This window comes from Coregonus lavaretus (genome assembly GCF_964263955.1).
Source record: "Coregonus lavaretus genome assembly, chromosome: 16".
Taxonomy (NCBI): domain Eukaryota; kingdom Metazoa; phylum Chordata; class Actinopteri; order Salmoniformes; family Salmonidae; genus Coregonus; species Coregonus lavaretus.
The window spans coordinates 50,454,130-50,475,592 of record NC_140003.1 but is presented as its reverse complement, the minus strand read 5'-3'; the positions used below and the strand labels follow the sequence as shown (position 1 = coordinate 50,475,592).

Genomic DNA, 21,463 nt, shown 5'->3' with positions numbered 1-21,463 from the left:
CTCTGTTTCATCCTCTCTCTGCACCCTCCTCTCTCTCTGCAACCTCCTCTCCCTCTGCTTCCTCCTCTCCCTCTGTTACATCCTCTCTCTGCATCCTCCTCTCCCTCTGCATCCTCCTCTCCCTCTGTTACATCCTCTCCCTCTGCATCCTCCTCTCCCTCTGCACCCTCCTCTCCCTCTGCACCCTCCTCTCCCTCTGTTACATCCTCTCTCTGCATCCTCCTCTCTCTCTGTTTCATCCTCTCCCTCTGCATCCTCCTCTCCCTCTGCTTCAGCCTCTCCCTCTGCTTCCTCCTCTCCCTCTGTTTCATCCTCTCTCTGCACCCTCCTCTCTCTCTGCATCCTCCTCTCTCTCTGTTTCCTCCTCTCCCTCTGTTTCATCCTCCCTCTGCATCCTCCTCTCCCTCTGCTTCCTCCTCTCCCTCTGTTTCCTCCTCTCCCTCTGTTTCCTCCTTTCCCTCTGCTTCCTCCTCTCCCTCGCTCCACATCTCTATCCCTGTAATCATCACTAACATTTCCTCCCTGCCTTTTGCTGCTGAGCCCTGAGTCTCCACATCACTTCCTTCTCTTTCACTGACCTAGAGGAACCGAGTAACAGAGAGAAAGGAGAGGACCAACAAATAGGATACAATAGTAGTCAGGAATATAATCTCTCTTCCACTTTGTTTTTCTCAACCATACACATACTCTCTTCCTAATAAGGGGTTTCCATAATCAATTGTGTGATACAGTTACATGCCCCCCCCCCCACCACACACACACTGTCTCCTCCAATAAACTCTTGCTTTCTTGCCTGACAGACGAACTATAGAGTTGGCCAATGTTAGCTGATGAGTTAGGAAGTTGGGACAGAACGAGCAACTTGTTAGCTGGCTATGTAAACAAATATCCAACTCATCATATGAGCTCCACTGTGCGGCCATCTACTACCCTAACACGACAGCAACGCTGTCAAATAATAGGAAAATGAGGCACTATATAGCCTATGGATATCTGCACCTAGCAAACATGCCAAACCATATGCTAAGCCCAACAGATAAACACTAATGACTCTAGCCTTCATTTCGGTGGCTAGTTAGCTGGTTATCTGTATGGCTAGCTAGTGAAAGTGACAGCTGAGGTTGACGCTTTGTGAACGCAGCCCAAATGTACTGCTACACACAACTTTTCTTGCCTGACAGACTAACTAGTTAGCTAGCTAGCTGTAGCAAGCAGCTTGGGCCGTTCCATATCAATTACATCTGTAGAAACCAGACAAAACAACCAACTAGTTAGCTGACAAAAAAAGAAAAAAAAAAAGAGGACTGAGCACGCCCCCATTCTCATCGACGGGGCTGTAGTGGAACAGGTTGAGAGCTTCAAGTTCCTTGGTGTCCACATCACCAACAAACTATCACGGTCCAAACACACCAAGACAGTCGTGAAGAGGGCACGACAAAGCCTATTCCCCCTCAGGAGACTGAAAAGATTTTGCATGGGTCCTCAAATCCGCAAAGGTTATACAGCTGCACCATCGAGAGCATCTTGACTGGTTGCATCACCGCCTGGTATGGCAACTGCTCGGCCTCCGACCGCAAGGCACTACAGAGGGTAGTGCGTACGGCCCAATACATCACTGGGGCCAAGCTTCCTGCCATCCAGGACCTCTATACCAGGAGGTGTCAGAGGAAGGCCCTCAAAATTGTCAATGACTCCAGCCACCCTAGTCATAGACTGCACGGCAAGCGGTACCGGAGCGCCAAGTCTAGGTCCAAAAGGCTTCTCAACAGCTTCTACCCCCAAGCCATAAGACTCCTGAACAGCTCATCTTTGCTACACGGACTATTTGCACATATATCTGCTGTTTACTTATTTCACTCACCTCGACATCGCTTTTCAAAGTGCAAGGACGTGTCCGAATCCGTATCAACAAACAACATACAGTGCCTTCGGAAAGTGTTCAGACCCCTTGACTTTTTTCACATTTTGTTCTGTTACAGCCTTAATCTAAAATGGATTACATAAATAAAAATTGTCATCAATCTGCACACAATACCCCATAATGACAAAGCGAAAACAGGTTTTTAGAATTTTATGCAAATGTATTTAAAAATAAAAACGGAAACCTTATTTACATAAGTATTCAGACCCTTTGCTATGAGACTCAATTGAGTTCAGGTGCATCCTGTTTCCATTGACCATCCTTGAGATGTTTCTACAACTTGATTGGAGTCCACCTGTGGTAAATTCAATTGATTGGACATGATTTGGAAAGGCGCACACACCTGTCTATATAAGGTCCCACAGTTGACGGTGCATGTCAGAGCAATAACCAAGCCATGAGGTCGAAGGAATTGTCCGAGACAGAATTGTGTCGAGGTACAGATCTGGGGAAGGGTACCAAAACATTTCTGCAGCATTGAAGGTCCCCAAGAACACAGTGGCCTCCATCATTCTTAAATGGAAGAAGTTTGGAACCACAAAGGCTCTTCCGAGAGCTGGCCGCCCGTCCAAACTGAGCATTCGGGGGAGAAGAACCTTGGTCAGGGATCAGGCCTTTATGGTAGAGTGGCCAGACGGAAGCCACTCCTCAGTAAAAGGCACATGACAGCCCACTTGGAGTTTGCCAACAGGCACCTAAAGGAGTCTCAGACCATGAGAAACCACGATTATCTGGTCTGATGAAACCAAGATTGAACTATTTGGCCTGAATGTCAAGCGTCATGTCTGGAGGGAACCTGGCACCATCCCTATGGTGAAGCATGGTGGTGGCAGCATCATGCTGTGGGGATTTTTTTCAGCGGTAGGGACTGGGAGACTAGTCAGGATCGAGGCAAAGATGAACGGAGCAAAGTACAGAGAGATCCTTGATGAAAACCTGTTCCAGAACTCTCAGGATCTCAGACTGGGGCGAAGGTTAACCTTCCAACAGGACAATGACCCTAAGCACACAGCCAAGACAACGCAGGAGAGGCTTCGGGACAAGTCTCTGAATGTCCTTGAGTGGCCCAGCCAGAGCCTGGACTTGAACCCGATCTAACATCTCCGGAGAGACCTGAAAATAGCTGTGCAGCGATGCTCCCCATCCAACCTGACAGAGCTGCAGAGAAGAATCTGAGAAACTCCCCAAATACAGGTGTGTCAAGCTTGTAGCGTCATACCCAAGAAGACTCGAGGCTGTAATCGCTTCCAAAGGTGCTAAAACAAAGTACTGAGTAAAAGGTCTGAATACTTATGTAAATGTGATATTTCTGGGGGGTTTTCCATTTATAAATTAGCCAAAATTTCTACAACCTCTTTTTGCTTTGTCATTATGGGGTATTGTGTGTGTGTGTGTGTGTGTGTGTGTGTGTGTATATTGATGAGGGGGAAAAAAACAATTTATTCAATTTTAGAATAAGGCTTTAACCAAACAAAATGTGGAAAAAGTCAAGGGGTCTGAATACTTTCCGAAGGCACTGTAGATAAAGCCTCTTTCACTGTGAAAAGTCATGTCTGCTTCAGCTCCATTATTTTGAGTAATGAAGTCAAATGACAGCATACCCGGTTTCTCGTTGATGACAACAGCCACGCGAATACCACAACAGGTTGTAAGCAAGTTGATTATGCGATATTGACACAGATATTGTTGTTAGTAAAACAAGGCAGTTTAAGGCCGCTATAGTATTTTAAAGAAAGGCCGTCGACGGCTGCTATGGGTTCTACAGTTAACATCTCTCTCTCTCTCTCTCTCTCTCTCTCTCTCTCTCTCCCCTTCCTTCCTCTCTCTCTCTCTCTCTCTCCCCCTTCCTTCCTCTCTCTCTCTCTCTCCCCCTTCCTTCCTCTCTCTCTCTCTCTCTCTCTCCCCCTTCCTTCCTCTCTCTCTCTCTCTCTTTTTCTCCTCTCTCTCTCTCTCCCCATCCTTCCTCTCTCTCTCTCCCTCTCTCTCTCTCTCCTCTCTCTCCCCTTCCTTCCTCTCTCCCTCTCTCTCTTTTTCTCCTCTCTCTCTCTCTCCCCCTTCCTTCCTCTCTCTCTCTCCCTCTCTCTCTCTTTTTTCTCCTCTCTCTCTCTTTTTTCTCCTCTCTCTCTCCCATCCCTTCCTTCCTCTCTCTCTCTCCCTCTCTCTCTTTTTCTCCTCTCTCTCTTTCTCTCTCCCCCTTCCTTTCTCTCTCCCTCTCTCCCTCTCTCTCTCTCTCTCTCTCTCTCTCTCTCTCTCTCTCTCTCTCTCTCTCTCTCTCCCTCTTTTTCTCCTCTCTCTCTCTCCCCCTTCCTTCCTCTCTCTCTCTCTCCCTCTCTCTTTTTCTCCCCCTTCCTTCCTCTCTCTCTCTCTCCCCCTTTCTTCCTTCCTCTCTCTCTCTCTCTCTCTCTCTCTCTCTCTCTCTCTCTCTCTCTCTCTCTCTCTCTCTCTCTCTCTCTCTCTCTCTCTCTCTCTCTCTCTCTCTCTCTCTCTCTCTCTCTCTCTCTCTCTAGGTGTCTGAGGGAGGTCTGTGAGGAAGATGCTGGGCTCCAGCTTGGAGCAGAGAGGAGTGGTGGAGGAATGGCTGTCAGAATTCAAGGTGGGTCACAGACATGACTCAGACACACACCACATACATACTAATGATGGGAAAACAAATCCATCCAGTTACATATCGCAATATTATTTTTGGACAATATTATATAGATACTTTTTTATATATTGAGCCAACATGTTTTCAGCATTTTTATTTCCATGACTGATAAACTCATTTTCTCATGCTCTCTCTTGTCTCTTTGCAGCAGACATAGAGTGAGCAATACATAGAGTGAGCAATACATAGAGTGAGCAATACATAGAGTGAGCAATACATAGAGTGAGCAATACATAGAGTGAGCAATACATAGAGTGAGCAATACATATCGTATCGGCACCTAAGTATGGTGATAATATCGTATGGTGAGGTCAATTCCCAGCCCTAATACATACCCCCTTTGATATGTCCATCTGTCTCCCCAACTGGTCCCTGACAGACCCCTCTGTCCATCTGTCTCCCCAACTGGTCCCTGACAGACCCCTCTGTCCATCTGTCTCCCCAACTGGTCCCTGTGCTGTTTGTCTTCAGGTTCACAGGACAGAGGGTGAAGGCTGCATCCTGTCTCTCTCCCTCTGTCTCTCTCTGGCCTGGCAGGACAGAGGGTGAAGGCTGCCTCCTGTCTCTCTCCCTCTGTCTCTCTCTGGCCTGGCAGGACAGAGGGTGAAGGCTGCCTCCTGTCTCTCTCCCTCTGTCTCTCTCTGGCCTGGCAGGACAGAGGGTGAAGGCTGCCTCCTGTCTCTCTCCCTCTGTCTCTCTCTGTCCTGGCAGGACAGAGGGTGAAGGCTGCCTCCTGTCTCTCTCCCTCTGTCTCTCTCTAGCCTGGCAGGACAGAGGGTGAAGGCTGCCTCCTGTCTCTCTCCCTCTGTCTCTCTCTGTCCTGGCAGGACAGAGGGTGAAGGCTGCCTCCTGTCTCTCTCCATCTGTCTCTCTCTGGCCTGGCAGTACAGAGGGTGAAGGCTGCATCCTGTCTCTCTCCCTCTGTCTCTCTCTGGCCTGGCAGGACAGAGGGTGAAGGCTGCCTCCTGTCTCTCTCCATCTGTCTCTCTCTGGCCTGGCAGTACAGAGGGTGAAGGCTGCCTCTTGTCTCTCTCCCTCTGTCTCTCTCTGTCCTGGCAGGACAGAGGGTGAAGGCTGCCTCCTGTCTCTCTCCCTCTGTCTCTCTCTGGCCTGGCAGGACAGAGGGTGAAGGCTGCCTCCTGTCTCTCTCCCTCTGTCTCTCTCTGTCCTGGCAGGACAGAGGGTGAAGGCTGCCTCCTGTCTCTCTCCATCTGTCTCTCTCTGGCCTGGCAGTACAGAGGGTGAAGGCTGCCTCCTGTCTCTCTGGCCTGGCAGGACAGAGGGTGAAGGCTGCCTCCTGTCTCTCTCCCTCTGTCTCTCTCTGGCCTGGCAGGACAGAGGGTGAAGGCTGCCTCCTGTCTCTCTCCCTCTGTCTCTCTCTGGCCTGGCAGTACAGAGGGTGAAGGCTGCCTCCTGTCTCTCTCTGGCCTGGCAGGACAGAGGGTGAAGGCTGCCTCCTGTCTCTCTCCCTCTGTCTCTCTCTGTCCTGGCAGTACAGAGGGTGAAGGCTTCATCCTGTCTCTCTCCCTCTGTCTCTCTCTGGCCTGGCAGGACAGAGGGTGAAGGCTGCCTCCTGTCTCTCTCCCTCTGTCTCTCTCTGGCCTGGCAGGACAGAGGGTGAAGGCTGCCTCCTGTCTCTCTCCCTCTGTCTCTCTCTGTCCTGGCAGGACAGAGGGTGAAGGCTGCCTCCTGTCTCTCTCCGGCCTGGCAGTACAGAGGGTGAAGGCTGCCTCTTGTCTCTCTCTGTCCTGGCAGTACAGAGGGTGAAGGCTGCATCCTGTCTCTCTCCCTCTGTCTCTCTCTGGCCTGGCAGGACAGAGGGTGAAGGCTGCCTCCTGTCTCTCTCCCTCTGTCTCTCTCTGGCCTGGCAGGACAGAGGGTGAAGGCTGCCTCCTGTCTCTCTCCCTCTGTCTCTCTCTGGCCTGGCAGGACAGAGGGTGAAGGCTGCCTCCTGTCTCTCTCTGGCCTGGCAGGACAGAGGGTGAAGGCTGCCTCCTGTCTCTCTCCCTCTGTCTCTCTCTGGCCTGGCAGGACAGAGGGTGAAGGCTGCCTCCTGTCTCTCTCCCTCTGTCTCTCTCTCTCTGTCTCTCTCTGGCCTGGCAGGACAGAGGGTGAAGGCTGCATCCTGTCTCTCTCCCTCTGTCTCTCTCTGGCCTGGCAGGACAGAGGGTGAAGGCTGCCTCCTGTCTCTCTCCCTCTGTCTCTCTCTGGCCTGGCAGGACAGAGGGTGAAGGCTGCCTCCTGTCTCTCTCCCTCTGTCTCTCTCTGGCCTGGCAGTACAGAGGGTGAAGGCTGCCTCTTGTCTCTTCCCTCTGTCTCTCTCTGTCCTGGCAGTACAGAGGGTGAAGGCTGCATCCTGTCTCTCTCCCTCTGTCTCTCTCTGGCCTGGCAGTACAGAGGGTGAAGGCTGCCTCCTGTCTCTCTCCCTCTGTCTCTCTCTGGCCTGGCAGGACAGAGGGTGAAGGCTGCCTCCTGTCTCTCTCCCTCTGTCTCTCTCTGGCCTGGCAGGACAGAGGGTGAAGGCTGCCTCCTGTCTCTCTCCCTCTGTCTCTCTCTACACACATTAAAGAGCCACCAAACTCTCTGATGGGCATGTGTGTTTCTGTTGCTCATTAGAAAAAATAGATTTCAGTCTTGGAGGTGTGTTTCCTGACCTATTCAACGTGTTTAATGATGTTTGTCCCCATGAGACACTGTAGACGCGGAAGCCTATTTTACTTCCTCAAAATCCCCAGAATCAATTGAAGTTAACTCAAGAAATGTGTAATTAATGTTGACCTTTTTGCTGAGGATGTTTTAGTTGAGCAGTTTGACATCTAACTAAAGGTGTTTGATGTTAAAACGTGTGACGTGTTGTCTTATGGAAACAGTCGAAGCTGCTGAGCAGGTCCGCAGGATAGAGAGCAATCACCGCAGGATAGAGAGATATTGGATAGAGAGCAATCACCGCAGGATAGAGAGATATTGGATAGAGAGCAATCACCGCAGGATAGAGAGATATTGGATAGAGAGCAATCACCGCAGGATAGAGAGATATTGGATAGAGAGCAATCACCGCAGGATAGAGAGATATTGGATAGAGAGCAATCACCGCAGGATAGAGAGATATTGGATAGAGAGCAATCACCGCAGGATAGAGAGATATTGGATAGAGGGCAATCACCGCAGGATAGAGAGATATTGGATAGAGAGCAATCACCGCAGGATAGAGAGATATTGGATAGAGAGCAATCACCGCAGGATAGAGAGATATTGGATAGAGAGCAATCACCGCAGGATAGAGAGATATTGGATAGAGAGCAATCACCGCAGGATAGAGAGATATTGGATAGAGAGCAATCACCGCAGGATAGAGAGATATTGGATAGAGAGCAATCACCGCAGGATAGAGAGATATTGGATAGAGAGCAATCACCGCAGGATAGAGAGATATTGGATAGAGAGCAATCACCGCAGGATAGAGAGATATTGGATAGAGAGCAATCACCGCAGGATAGAGAGATATTGGATAGAGAGCAATCACCGCAGGATAGAGAGATATTGGATAGAGAGCAATCACCGCAGGATAGAGAGATATTGGATAGAGAGCAATCACCGCAGGATAGAGAGATATTGGATAGAGAGCAATCACCGCAGGATAGAGAGATATTGGATAGAGAGCAATCACCGCAGGATAGAGAGATATTGGATAGAGAGCAATCACCCCATGTTAGTGGGCAAATGGACATCATAAAATCAAAACCCAACCTTCATTTAACCGTTGTGACGCATGGATGTTCCAAACTCCATTTTAGACGAGATTGACTTTATGACCAAAATGATCCTATTGATATATTTACACTCACGTTTGTCACTAGAATAACTGATTCTGACTCTTATTGATGCCAAACAGGTATTTTTCAAAATAATTTGTTTCTTTTTAAAGGCAGTCGCTCTTTAAGCACAATTCGGCCAGTAGGTGAATAGTACTCGTGTGATAACTGAACTACACTTATACAGTGGGGAGAACAAGTATTTGATACACTGCCGATTTTGCAGGTTTTCCTACTTACAAAGCATGTAGAGGTCTGTAATTTTTATCATAGTTACACTTCAACTGTGAGAGACGGAATCTAAAACAAAAATCCAGAAAATCACATTGTATGATTTTTAAGTAATTAATTTGCATTTTATTGCATGACATAAGTATTTGATCACCTACCAACCAGTAAGAATTCCGGCTCTCACAGACCTGTTAGTTTCTCTTTAAGAAGCCCTCCTGTTCTCCACTCATTACCTGTATTAACCACCTGTTTGAACTCGTTACCTGTATAAAAAACACTTGTCCACACACTCAATCAAACAGACTCCAACCTCTCCACAATGGCCAAGACCAGAGAGCTGTGTAAGGACATCAGGGATACAATTGTAGACCTGCACAAGGATGGGATGGGCTACAGGACAATAGGCAAGCAGCTTGGTGAGAAGGCAACAACTGTTGGCGCAATTATTAGAAAATGGAAGAAGTTCAAGATGACGGTCAATCACCCTCGGTCTGGGGCTCCATGCAAGATCTCACCTCGTGGGGCATCAATGATCATGAGGAAGGTGAGGGATCAGCCCAGAACTACACGGCAGGACCTGGTCAATGACCTGAAGAGAGCTGGGACCACAGTCTCAAAGAAAACCATTAGTAACACACTACGGTGTCATGGATCAAAGTTCTGCAGCGCACGCAAGGTCCCCCTGCTCAAGCCAGCGCATGTCCAGGCCCGTCTGAAGTTTGCCAATGACCATCTGGATGATCCAGAGGAGGAATGGGAGAAGGTCATGTGGTCTGATGAGACAAAAATAGAGCTTTTTGGTCTAAACTCCACTCGCCGTGTTTGGAGGAAGAAGGAGGATGAGTACAACCCCAAGAACACCATCCCAACCGTGAAGCATGGAGGTGGAAACATCATTCTTTGGGGATGCTTTTCTGCAAAGGGGACAGGACGACTGCACCGTATTGAGGGGAGGATGGATGGGGCCATGTATCGCGAGATCTTGGCCAACAACCTCCTTCCCTCAGTAAGAGCATTGAAGATGGGTCGTGGCTGGGTCTTCCAGCATGACAACGACCCGAAACACACAGCCAGGGCAACTAAGGAGTGACTCCGTAAGAAGCATCTCAAGGTCCTGGAGTGGCCTAGCCAGTCTCCAGACCTGAACCCAATAGAAAATCTTTGGAGGGAGCTGAACGTCCATATTGCCCAGCGACAGCCCCGAAACCTGAAGGATCTGGAGAAGGTCTGTATGGAGGAGTGGGCCAAAATCCCTGCTGCAGTGTGTGCAAACCTGGTCAAGACCTACAGGAAACGTATGATCTCTGTAATTGCAAACAAAGGTTTCTGTACCAAATATTAAGTTCTGCTTTTCTGATGTATCAAATACTAATGTCATGCATTAAAATGCAAATTAATTACTTAAAAATCATACAATGTGATTTTCTGGATTTTTGTTTTAGATTCCGTCTCTCACAGTTGAAGTGTACCTATGATAAAAATTACAGACCTCTACATGCTTTGTAAGTAGGAAAACCTGCAAAATCAGCAGTGTATCAAATACTTGTTCTCCCCACTGTATAGTGAAAGGATGTTTTTGTTCCGAAAACCCTAACTATCTGTTGCTGTTTATTTCTCCAGACTCCTCCAGACACCCTAACTATCTGTTTCTGTTTATTTCTCCAGACTCCTCCAGACACCCTAACTATCTGTTTCTGTGTTCATTTCTCCAGACTCCTCCAGACACCCTAACTATCTGTTTCTGTGTTCATTTCTCCAGACTCTACCAGAAACCCACATCTCCACATATGCAGGCAGCCTTCACCTGAAGAAGTCTCTGGTGCCAGCTCTCTACAGAGTCATTCAGGACACCAGCAGTGAGGTGAGACTGATGCAGACAGGACCTGCACACTACAGACTGTTTCCACCCCACCTAGTTAGCCGCGTGGTGTTTAAGGACAGGAAACGTGACTACTGTGTGTCCCGTCTGGCTCAGTCGATTCCCACGGGGACCAGTATGAAATAGTATGACTGAAATGTAAAATGTTCTGCACTGTTATCTGTTGCTCTGTTGTGGCGAGGTGGGCGGAGCTGGCAGAGAGCTAGGAATCTGCCACCCCATATGTCTACATACCCCTCCCACACCAGCTGGTCTGCTCTCTGTGGAGGACTCAGGACATGATCCGTGTGGCAGTGCCATCCTTGTTACCTGGTAACCACCATGTGCCTTTCACTGCCCTGTCTTCACCTCTCCATGCGGGAACATCAGGTGGCTAACTAGAGTCCAGGAGACACAGACCATGTCCACTACTAGAGTCCAGGAGAGACAGACCTAGTCCACTACTAGAGTCCAGGAGACACAGACCATGTCCACTACTAGAGTCCAGGAGACACAGACCATGTCCACTACTAGAGTCCAGGAGACACAGACCTAGTCCACTACTAGAGTCCAGGAGACACAGACCATGTCCACTACTAGAGTCCAGGAGAGACACATACCATGTCCACTACTAGAGTCCAGGAGACACAGACCATGTCCAGTACTAGAGTCCAGGAGAGACAGACCTAGTCCACTACTAGAGTCCAGGAGACACAGACCATGTCCACTACTAGAGTCCAGGAGACACAGACCATGTCCACTACTAGAGTCCAGGAGACACAGACCATGTCCACTACTAGAGTCCAGGAGACACAGACCATGTCCACTACTAGAGTCCAGGAGAGACACAGACCATGTCCACTACTAGAGTCCAGGAGAGACACAGACCATGTCCACTACTAGAGTCCAGGAGACACAGACCATGTCCACTACTAGAGTCCAGGAGACACAGACCATGTCCACTACTAGAGTCCAGGAGACACAGACCATGTCCACTACTAGAGTCCAGGAGACACAGACCATGTCCACTACTAGAGTCCAGGAGACACAGACCATGTCCACTACTAGAGTCCAGGAGACACAGACCATGTCCACTACTAGAGTACAGGAGACACAGACCATGTCCACTACTAGAGTCCAGGAGACACAGACCATGTCCACTACTAGAGTCCAGGAGACACAGACCATGTCCACTACTAGAGTCCAGGAGACACAGACCATGTCCACTACTAGAGTCCAGGAGACACAGACCATGTCCACTACTAGAGTACAGGAGACACAGACCATGTCCACTACTAGAGTACAGGAGACACAGACCATGTCCACTACTAGAGTACAGGAGAGACACAGACCTAGTCCACTACTAGAGTCCAGGAGACACAGACCATGTCCACTACTAGAGTCCAGGAGACACAGACCATGTCCACTACTAGAGTACAGGAGACACAGACCATGTCCACTACTAGAGTCCAGGAGACACAGACCATGTCCACTACTAGAGTCCAGGAGACAAAGACCATGTCCACTACTAGAGTACAGGAGACACAGACCTAGTCCACTACTAGAGTCCAGGAGACACAGACCATGTCCACTACTAGAGTACAGGAGACACAGACCATGTCCACTACTAGAGTACAGGAGACACAGACCATGTCCACTACTAGAGTACAGGAGACACATAACATGTCCACTACTAGAGTACAGGAGAGAGACATACCATGTCCACTACTAGAGTACAGGAGACACAGACCATGTCCACTACTAGAGTCCAGGAGACACAGACCATGTCCACTACCAGAGTACAGGAGACACAGACCATGTCCACTACTAGAGTCCAGGAGACACAGACCATGTCCACTACTAGAGTCCAGGAGACACAGACCATGTCCACTACTAGAGTACAGGAGACACAGACCATGTCCACTACTAGAGTACAGGAGAGACACAGACCATGTCCACTACTAGAGTCCAGGAGAGACACAGACCATGTCCACTACTAGAGTACAGGAGACACAGACCTAGTCCAGTACTAGAGTCCAGGAGACACAGACCATGTCCACTACTAGAGTCCAGGAGACACAGACCATGTCCACTACTAGAGTCCAGGAGACACAGACCATGTCCACTACTAGAGTCCAGGAGACACAGACCTAGTCCAGTGCTAGAGTCCAGGAGACACAGACCTAGTCCACTACTAGAGTACAGGGGAGACACAGACCTAGTCCACTACTAGAGTCCAGGAGACACAGACCATGTCCACTACTAGAGTCCAGGAGACACAGACCATGTCCACTACTAGAGTACAGGAGAGACACATACCCTGTCCACTACTAGATTCCAGGAGACACAGACCATGTCCACTACTAGAGTACAGGAGACACAGACCATGTCCACTACTAGAGTCCAGGAGACACAGACCATGTCCACTACTAGAGTACAGGAGAGACACAGACCTAGTCCACTACTAGAGTCCAGGAGACACAGACCATGTCCACTACTAGAGTCCAGGAGACACAGACCATGTCCACTACTAGAGTACAGGAGACACAGACCATGTCCACTACTAGAGTCCAGGAGACACAGACCATGTCCACTACTAGAGTACAGGAGACAAAGACCATGTCCACTACTAGAGTACAGGAGACACAGACCTAGTCCACTACTAGAGTCCAGGAGACACAGACCATGTCCACTACTAGAGTCCAGGAGACACAGACCATGTCCACTACTAGAGTACAGGAGACACAGACCATGTCCACTACTAGAGTACAGGAGACACAGACCATGTCCACTACTAGAGTACAGGAGACACATAACATGTCCACTACTAGAGTACAGGAGAGAGACATACCATGTCCACTACTAGAGTACAGGAGACACAGACCATGTCCACTACTAGAGTCCAGGAGACACAGACCATGTCCACTACTAGAGTCCAGGAGACACAGACCATGTCCACTACCAGAGTACAGGAGACACAGACCATGTCCACTACTAGAGTCCAGGAGACACAGACCATGTCCACTACTAGAGTCCAGGAGACACAGACCATGTCCACTACTAGAGTACAGGAGACACAGACCATGTCCACTACTAGAGTACAGGAGAGACACAGACCATGTCCACTACTAGAGTCCAGGAGAGACACAGACCATGTCCACTACTAGAGTACAGGAGACACAGACCTAGTCCAGTACTAGAGTCCAGGAGACACAGACCATGTCCACTACTAGAGTCCAGGAGACACAGACCATGTCCACTACTAGAGTCCAGGAGACACAGACCATGTCCACTACTAGAGTCCAGGAGACACAGACCTAGTCCAGTGCTAGAGTCCAGGAGACACAGACCTAGTCCACTACTAGAGTACAGGGGAGACACAGACCTAGTCCACTACTAGAGTCCAGGAGACACAGACCATGTCCACTACTAGAGTACAGGAGACACAGACCTAGTCCACTCCTAGAGTACAGGAGACACAGACCATGTCCACTACTAGAGTACAGAAGACAGACCATGTCCACTACTAGAGTCCAGGAGACACAGACCATGTCCACTACTAGAGTCCAGGAGACACAGACCATGTCCACTACTAGAGTCCAGGAGACACAGACCATGTCCACTACTAGAGTACAGAAGACAGACCATGTCCACTACTAGAGTCCAGGAGACACAGACCATGTCCACTACTAGAGTACAGGAGAGACACAGACCATGTCCACTACTAGAGTCCAGGAGACACAGACCATGTCCACTACTAGAGTCCAGGAGAGACACAGACCATGTCCACTACTAGAGTACAGAAGACAGACCATGTCCACTACTAGAGTACAGGAGACACAGACCTAGTCCACTACTAGAGTACAGAAGACAGACCATGTCCACTACTAGAGTCCAGGAGACACAGACCATGTCCACTACTAGAGTCCAGGAGAGACACAGACCATGTCCACTACTAGAGTCCAGGAGAAACAGACCATGTCCACTACTAGAGTACAGGAGACACAGACCATGTCCACTACTAGAGTCCAGGAGAAACAGACCATGTCCACAACTAGAGTCCAGGAGAAACAGACCATGTCCACAACTAGAGTACAGGAGACACAGACCTAGTCCACTACTAGAGTCCAGTAGAGACACAGACCATGTCCACTACTAGAGTCCAGTAGAGACACAGACCATGTCCACTACTAGAGTACAGGAGACACAGACCATGTCCACTACTAGAGTCCAGTAGAGACACAGACCATGTCCACTACTAGAGTCCAGGAGACACAGACCATGTCCACTACTAGAGTCCAGGAGACACAGACCATGTCCACTACTAGAGTACAGGAGACACAGACCATGTCCACTACTAGAGTCCAGGAGACACAGACCATGTCCACTACTAGAGTACAGGAGACACAGACCATGTCCACTACTAGAGTACAGGAGAGACACAGACCATGTCCACTACTAGAGTCCAGGAGACACAGACCATGTCCACTACTAGAGTCCAGGAGACACAGACCATGTCCACTACTAGAGTCCAGGAGACACAGACCATGTCCACTACTAGAGTCCAGGAGACACAGACCATGTCCACTACTAGAGTCCAGGAGACACAGACCATGTCCACTACTAGAGTCCAGGAGACACAGACCATGTCCACTACTAGAGTCCAGGAGACACAGACCATGTCCACTACTAGAGTCCAGGAGACACAGACCATGTCCACTACTAGAGTCCAGGAGACACAGACCATGTCCACTACTAGAGTCCAGGAGACACAGACCATGTCCACTACTAGAGTCCAGGAGACACAGACCATGTCCACTACTAGAGTCCAGGAGACACAGACCATGTCCACTACTAGAGTCCAGGAGACACAGACCATGTCCACTACTAGAGTCCAGGAGACACAGACCATGTCCACCACTAGAGTCCAGGAGACACAGACCATGTCCACCACTAGAGTCCAGGAGACACAGACCATGTCCACCACTAGAGTCCAGGAGACTACTAGAGTCCAGGAGACACAGACCATGTCCACTACTAGAGTCCAGGAGACACAGACCATGTCCACTACTAGAGTCCAGGAGACACAGACCATGTCCACTACTGGAGTACAGGAGACACAGACCTAGTCCACTACTAGAGTCCAGGAGACACAGACCATGTCCACTACCAGAGTCCAGGAGACCCAGACCATGTCCACTACTAGAGTCCAGGAGACCCAGACCTAGTCCAGTACTAGAGTCCAGGAGACACAGACCATGTCCACTACTAGAGTACAGGGGAGACACAGACCATGTCCACTACTAGAGTCCAGGAGACACAGACCATGTCCACTACTAGAGTCCAGGAGACACAGACCATGTCCACTACTAGAGTCCAGGAGACACAGACCATGTCCACTACTAGAGTACAGGAGACACAGACCTAGTCCACTACTCGAGTACAGGTGACTAACAGAAATTGAATAATGTGTCCCTGAACAAATCAAAAGTAACCGTCAGTATCTGGTATGACCACCAGCTGCCTTAAGTACTGCAGTGCATCTCCTCCTCAGATTTGCCAGTTCTTGCTGTGAGATGTTACCCCACTCTTCCACCAAGGCACCTGCAAGTTCCCGGACATTTCTGGGGGGAATGGCCCTAGCCCTCACCCTCCGATCCAACAGGTCCCATACATGCTCAATGGCATTGAGATCCGGGCTCTTCGCTGGCCATGGCAGTACACTGACATTCCTGTCTTGCAGGAAATCACGCACAGAACGAGCAGTATGGCTGCTGGCATTGTCATGCTGGAGGGTCATGTCAGGATGAGCCTGCAGGAAGGGTACCACATGAGGGAGGAGGATGTCTTCCCTGTAACGCACAGCGTTGAGATTGCCTGCAATGACAACAAGCTCAGTCCGATGATGCTGTGACACACCGCCCCAGACCATGACGGACCCTCCACCTCAAAATCGATCCCGCTCCAGAGTACAGGCCTTGGTGTAATGCTCATTCCTTCGACGATAAACGCGAATCGGACCATCGCCCCTGGTGAGACAAAACCACGACTCGTCAGTGAAGAGTACTTTTTGCCAGTCCTGTCTGGTCCAGCGACGGTGGGTTTGTGCCCATAGGCGACGTTGTTGCCGGTGATGTCTGGTGAGGACCTGCATTATAACAGGCCTACAAGACCTCAGTCCAGCTTCTCTCAGCCTATTGCGGACATTCTGAGCACTGATGGAGGGATTGTGCGTTCCTGGTGTAACTCGGGCAGTTGTTGTTGCCATCCTGTACCTGTCCCGCAGGTGTGATGTTTGGATGTACTGATCCTGTGCAGGTGTTGTTACACGTGGTCTGCCACTGTGAGGACGATCAGCTGTCCGTCCTGTCTCCCTGTAGTGCTGTCTTAGGCATCTCACAGTACGGACATTGCAATATATTGCCCTGGCCACATCTGCAGTCCTCATGCCTCCTTGCAACATGCCTAAGGCACGTTCACGCAGATGAGCATGGACCCTGGGCATCTTTCTTTTGGTGTTTTTCAGAGTCAGTAGAAAGGCCTCTTTAGTGTCCTAAGTTTTCAGAACTGTGACCTTAATTGCCTACCATCTGTAAACTGTTAGTGTCTTAACGACCGTTCCACAGGTGCATGTTCATTAATTGTTTATGGTTCATCGAACAAGCATGGGAAACAGTGTTTCCCTTTACAATGAATATCTGTGAACTTATTTGGATTTTTACAAATTATCTTTGAAAGACAGGGTCCTGAAAAAGGGACGTTTCTTTTTATGCTGAGTTTATATATATATATATATACACACAGCTCTGGAAAAAATTAAGAGACCTCTGCAAATGTTTCTAAAAATCAGCATCTCTACATGTATGACAGCCATTCCATTCCAGTGTCTGTTGAATTCCAACACAGGCACACCTCATTCTACTGAATTAGGTACTGATTCGGTGATCACCTGAACAAAATCTTATTTAACGAGGAAAAGTATAAAAACCACTGCTGTGGTCATCACTATCCTCTTGCATAGGACCAGCTGGATGGCAAAAACAGTGCTAATAGTACCTCAAATGTAATATTAATCAAAAAATAACTATTGACCATGCCAAAAGGAAAGTTTTGAGTGAGGAAAAGAAGGGTTCAATTCTGGCTTTACTGGCAGAGGGATACAGTGAGCGTCAGGTTGCTTCCATCCTTAACATTTAAAAGACGGCGGTTCACAAGAACAAGGTCAAGCATCAGACATTGGGGACAACAAAGCTACAGACCGGCAGAGGGCGAAAACGACTCTCTACTGACCGGGATGACCGCCAACTCATTCGAATGTCACTCAACAACCGTAGGATGACATCAAGTGACCTACAAAAAGAATGGCAAACGGCAGCTGGGGTGAAGTGCATGGCGATGACGGTTCGAAACAGGCTCCTAGGGGCAGGGCTGAAGTCATGCAAAGCTAGAAAAAAGCCCTTCATCAATGAGAAGCAAAGAAGAGCCAGGCTGAGGTTTGCAAAAGACCATAAGGATTGGACCATAGAGGACTGGAGTAAGGTCATCTACTCTGATGAGTCCAATTTTCAGCTTTGCCCAACACCTGGTCGTCTAATGGTTAGACGGAGACCTGGAGAGGCCTACAAGCCACAGTGTCTCGCACCCACTGTGAAATTTGGTGGAGGATCGGTGATGGTCTGGGGGTGCTTCAGCAAGGCTGGTATCGGGCAGATTTGTCTTTGTGAAGGACGCATGAATCAAGCCATGTACAAGGTTGTCCTGGAAGAAAACGTGCTTCCTTTTGCTCTGACATTGTTCCCCAACTCTGAGGATTGGTTTTTCCAGCAGGACAATGCGCCATGCCACACAGCCAGGTCAATCAAGGTGTGGATGGAGGATCACCAGATCAAGACCCTGTCATGGCCAGCCCAATCTCCAGACCTGAACCCCATTGAAAACTTCTGGAATGTGATCAAGAGGAAGATGGATGGTCACAAGCCATCAAACAAAGCCGAGCTGCTTGAATTCTTGCGCCAGGAGTGGCATTAAGTTACCCAACATCAATGTGAAAGACTGGTGGAGAGCATGCTAAGACGCATGAAAGCTGTGATTTGAAAATTAGCGTTATTCCACCAAATATTGATTTCTGAACTCTTCCTAAGTTAAAACATTAGTATTGTGTTGTTTAAAAATGAACATGAACTGACAACACTGCATCTTTTTTGTTATTTTGACCAGTTGTCATTTTCTGCAAATAAATGCTCTAAATGACAATATTTTAATTTTGAATTTGGGAGAAATGTTGTCAGTAGTTTATAGAATAAAACAAAAATGTGAATTTCACCCAAACACATACCTATAAATAGTAAAACCAGACAAACTTATATTTTTGCAGTGGTCTCTTAATTTTTTCCAGAGCTGTGTGTGTGTGTATATGTGTGTGTATATGTGTGTGTGTGTGTGTATATGTGTGTGTGTGTGTGTATATATACACTACCGTTCAAAAGTTTGGGGTCACTTAGAAATGTCCTTGTTTTCCATGAAAACATACATGAAATTAGTTTGAATAGGAAATGTAGCAAAATGAATAGGAAATGTAGTCATTGACAAGGTTAGAAATAATGATTTTTAATAGAAATAGTAATTGAGTCCTTCAAACTTTGCTTTTGTCAAAGAATCCTCCATTTGCAGCAATTACAGCCTTGCAGACCTTTGGCATTCTAGTTGTCAATTTGTTGAGGTAATCTGAAGAGATTTCACCCCATGCTTCCTGAAGCACCTCCCACAAGTTGGATTGGCTTGATGGGCACTTCTTACGTACCATACGGTCAAGCTGCTCCCACAACAGCTCAATAGGGTTGAGATCCGGTGACTGTGCTGGCCACTCCATTATAGACTGAATACCAGCTGACTGCTTCTTCCCTAAATAGTTATTGCATAGTTTGGAGCTGTGCTTTCAGTCATTGTCCTCTTGTAGGAGGAAATTGGCTCCAATCAAGCGCCGTTCATAGGGTATGGCATGGCGTTGCAAAATGGAGTGATAGCCTTCCTTCTTCAAGATCCCTTTTACCCTGTACAAATCTCCCACTTTACCACCACCAAAGCACCCCCAGACCATCACGTTGCCTCGACCATGCTTGACAGATGGCATCAAGCACTCATCCAGCATCTTTTAATTTGGTCTGCGTCTCACAAATGTTCTTCTTTGTGATCCGAACACCTCAAACTTTGATTAGTCTGTCCATAACACTTTTTTCCAATCTTCCTCTGTCCAGTGTCTGTGTTATTTTGCCCATCTTTTCTTTTTATTGGCCAGTCTGAGATATGTCTTTTTCTTTGCAACTCTGCCTAGAAGGTCAGCATCCCGGAGTCGCCTCTTCACTGTTGACGTTGAGACTGGTGTTTTGCGGGTACTATTTAATGAAGCTGCCAGTTGAGGACCTGTGAGGCGTCTGTTTCTCAAACTAGACACTCTTGTGTATTTTTCCTCTTGCTTAGTTGTGCACTGGGGCCTCCCACTCCTCTTTCTATTCTGGTTAGAGCCAGTTTGCGCAGTTCTGTGAAGGAAGTAGTACACAGCGTTGTACGAGATCTTCAGTTTCTTGGCAATTTCTCGCATGGAATAGCCTTCATTTCTCAGAACAAGAATAGACTGACGATTTTCAGAAGAAAGTTATTTGTTTCTGGCCATTTTGAGTCTGTAATCGAACCCACAATTGCTGATGCTCCAGATACTCAACTAGTCTCAAGAAGGCCAGTTTTATTGCTTCTTTAATCAGCACAACAGTTTTCAGATGTGCTAACATAATTGAAAAAGGGTTTTCTAATGATCAATTAGCCTTTTAAAATGTTCAACTTGGATTAGCAAACACAACGTGCCATTGGAACACAGGACTGATGGTTGCTGATAATGGGCCTCTGTACGCCTATGTAGATATTCCATAAAAAATCAGCCGTTTCCAGCTACAATAGCCATTTACAACATTAACAATGTCTACACTGTATTTCTGATCAATTTGATGTTATTTTAATGGACAAAGACATTTCTAAGTGACCCCAAACTTTAGAACGGTAGTGTGTGTATATTATTTATTTATATATATATATATATATATATATATATATATATATATATATATAGATATAGATATATATACTGCTCAAAAAAATAAAGGGAACACTAAAATAACACATCCTAGATCTGAATGAATGAAATAATCTTATTAAAAACTTTTTTTCTTTACATAGTTGAATGTGCTAACAACAATCACACAAAAATTATCAATGGAAATCAAATGTATCAACCCATGGAGGTCTGGATTTGGAGTCACCCTCAAAATTAAAGTGGAAAACCACACTACAGGCTGATCCAACTTTGATGTAATGTCCTTAAAACAAGTCAAAATGAGGCTCAGTAGTGTGTGTGGCCTCCACGTGCCTGTATGACCTCCTACAACGCCTGGGCATGCTCCTGATGAGGTGGCGGATGGTCTCCTGAGGGATCTCCTCCCAGACCTGGACTAAAGCATCCGCCAACTCCTGGACAGTCTGTGGTGCAACGTGGCGTTGGTGGATGGAGCGAGACATGATGTCCCAGATGTGCTCAATTGGTTTCAGGTCTGGAGAACGGGCGGGCCAGTCCATAGCATCAATGCCTTCCTCTTGCAGGAACTGCTGACACACTCCAGCCACATGAGGTCTAGCATTGTCTTGCATTAGGAGGAACCCAGGAACAACCGCACCAGCATATGGTCTCACAAGGGGTCTGAGGATCTCATCTCGGTACCTAATGGCAGTCAGGCTACCTCTGGCGAGCACATGGAGGGCTGTGCGGCCCCCCAAAGAAATGCCACCCCACACCATGACTGACCCACCGCCAAATCGGTCATGCCGGAGGATGTTGCAGGCAGCAGAACGTTCTCCACGGCGTCTCCAGACTCTGTCACGTCTGTCACATGTGCTCAGTGTGAACCTGCTTTCATCTGTGAAGAGCACAGGGCGCCAGTGGCGAATTT

At 48.1% G+C, this 21,463-nt stretch overlaps 1 protein-coding gene across 1 annotated transcript in view; it reads left to right on the top strand.

Moving 5' to 3' along the window:
- The window catches only part of LOC311143710 (hyccin 2-like), a 161,344-nt gene that overhangs the window by 67,838 nt on the left and 72,043 nt on the right, over positions 1-21,463 (top strand). Inside the window, exons 3-4 of the mRNA XM_084179578.1 lie at positions 4,429-4,514; positions 10,371-10,472. Coding sequence (XP_084035704.1) covers positions 4,455-4,514; positions 10,371-10,472 — 162 coding nt within the window. The 5' untranslated portion in view covers positions 4,429-4,454. The remainder of the gene's footprint in view (positions 1-4,428; positions 4,515-10,370; positions 10,473-21,463) is intronic.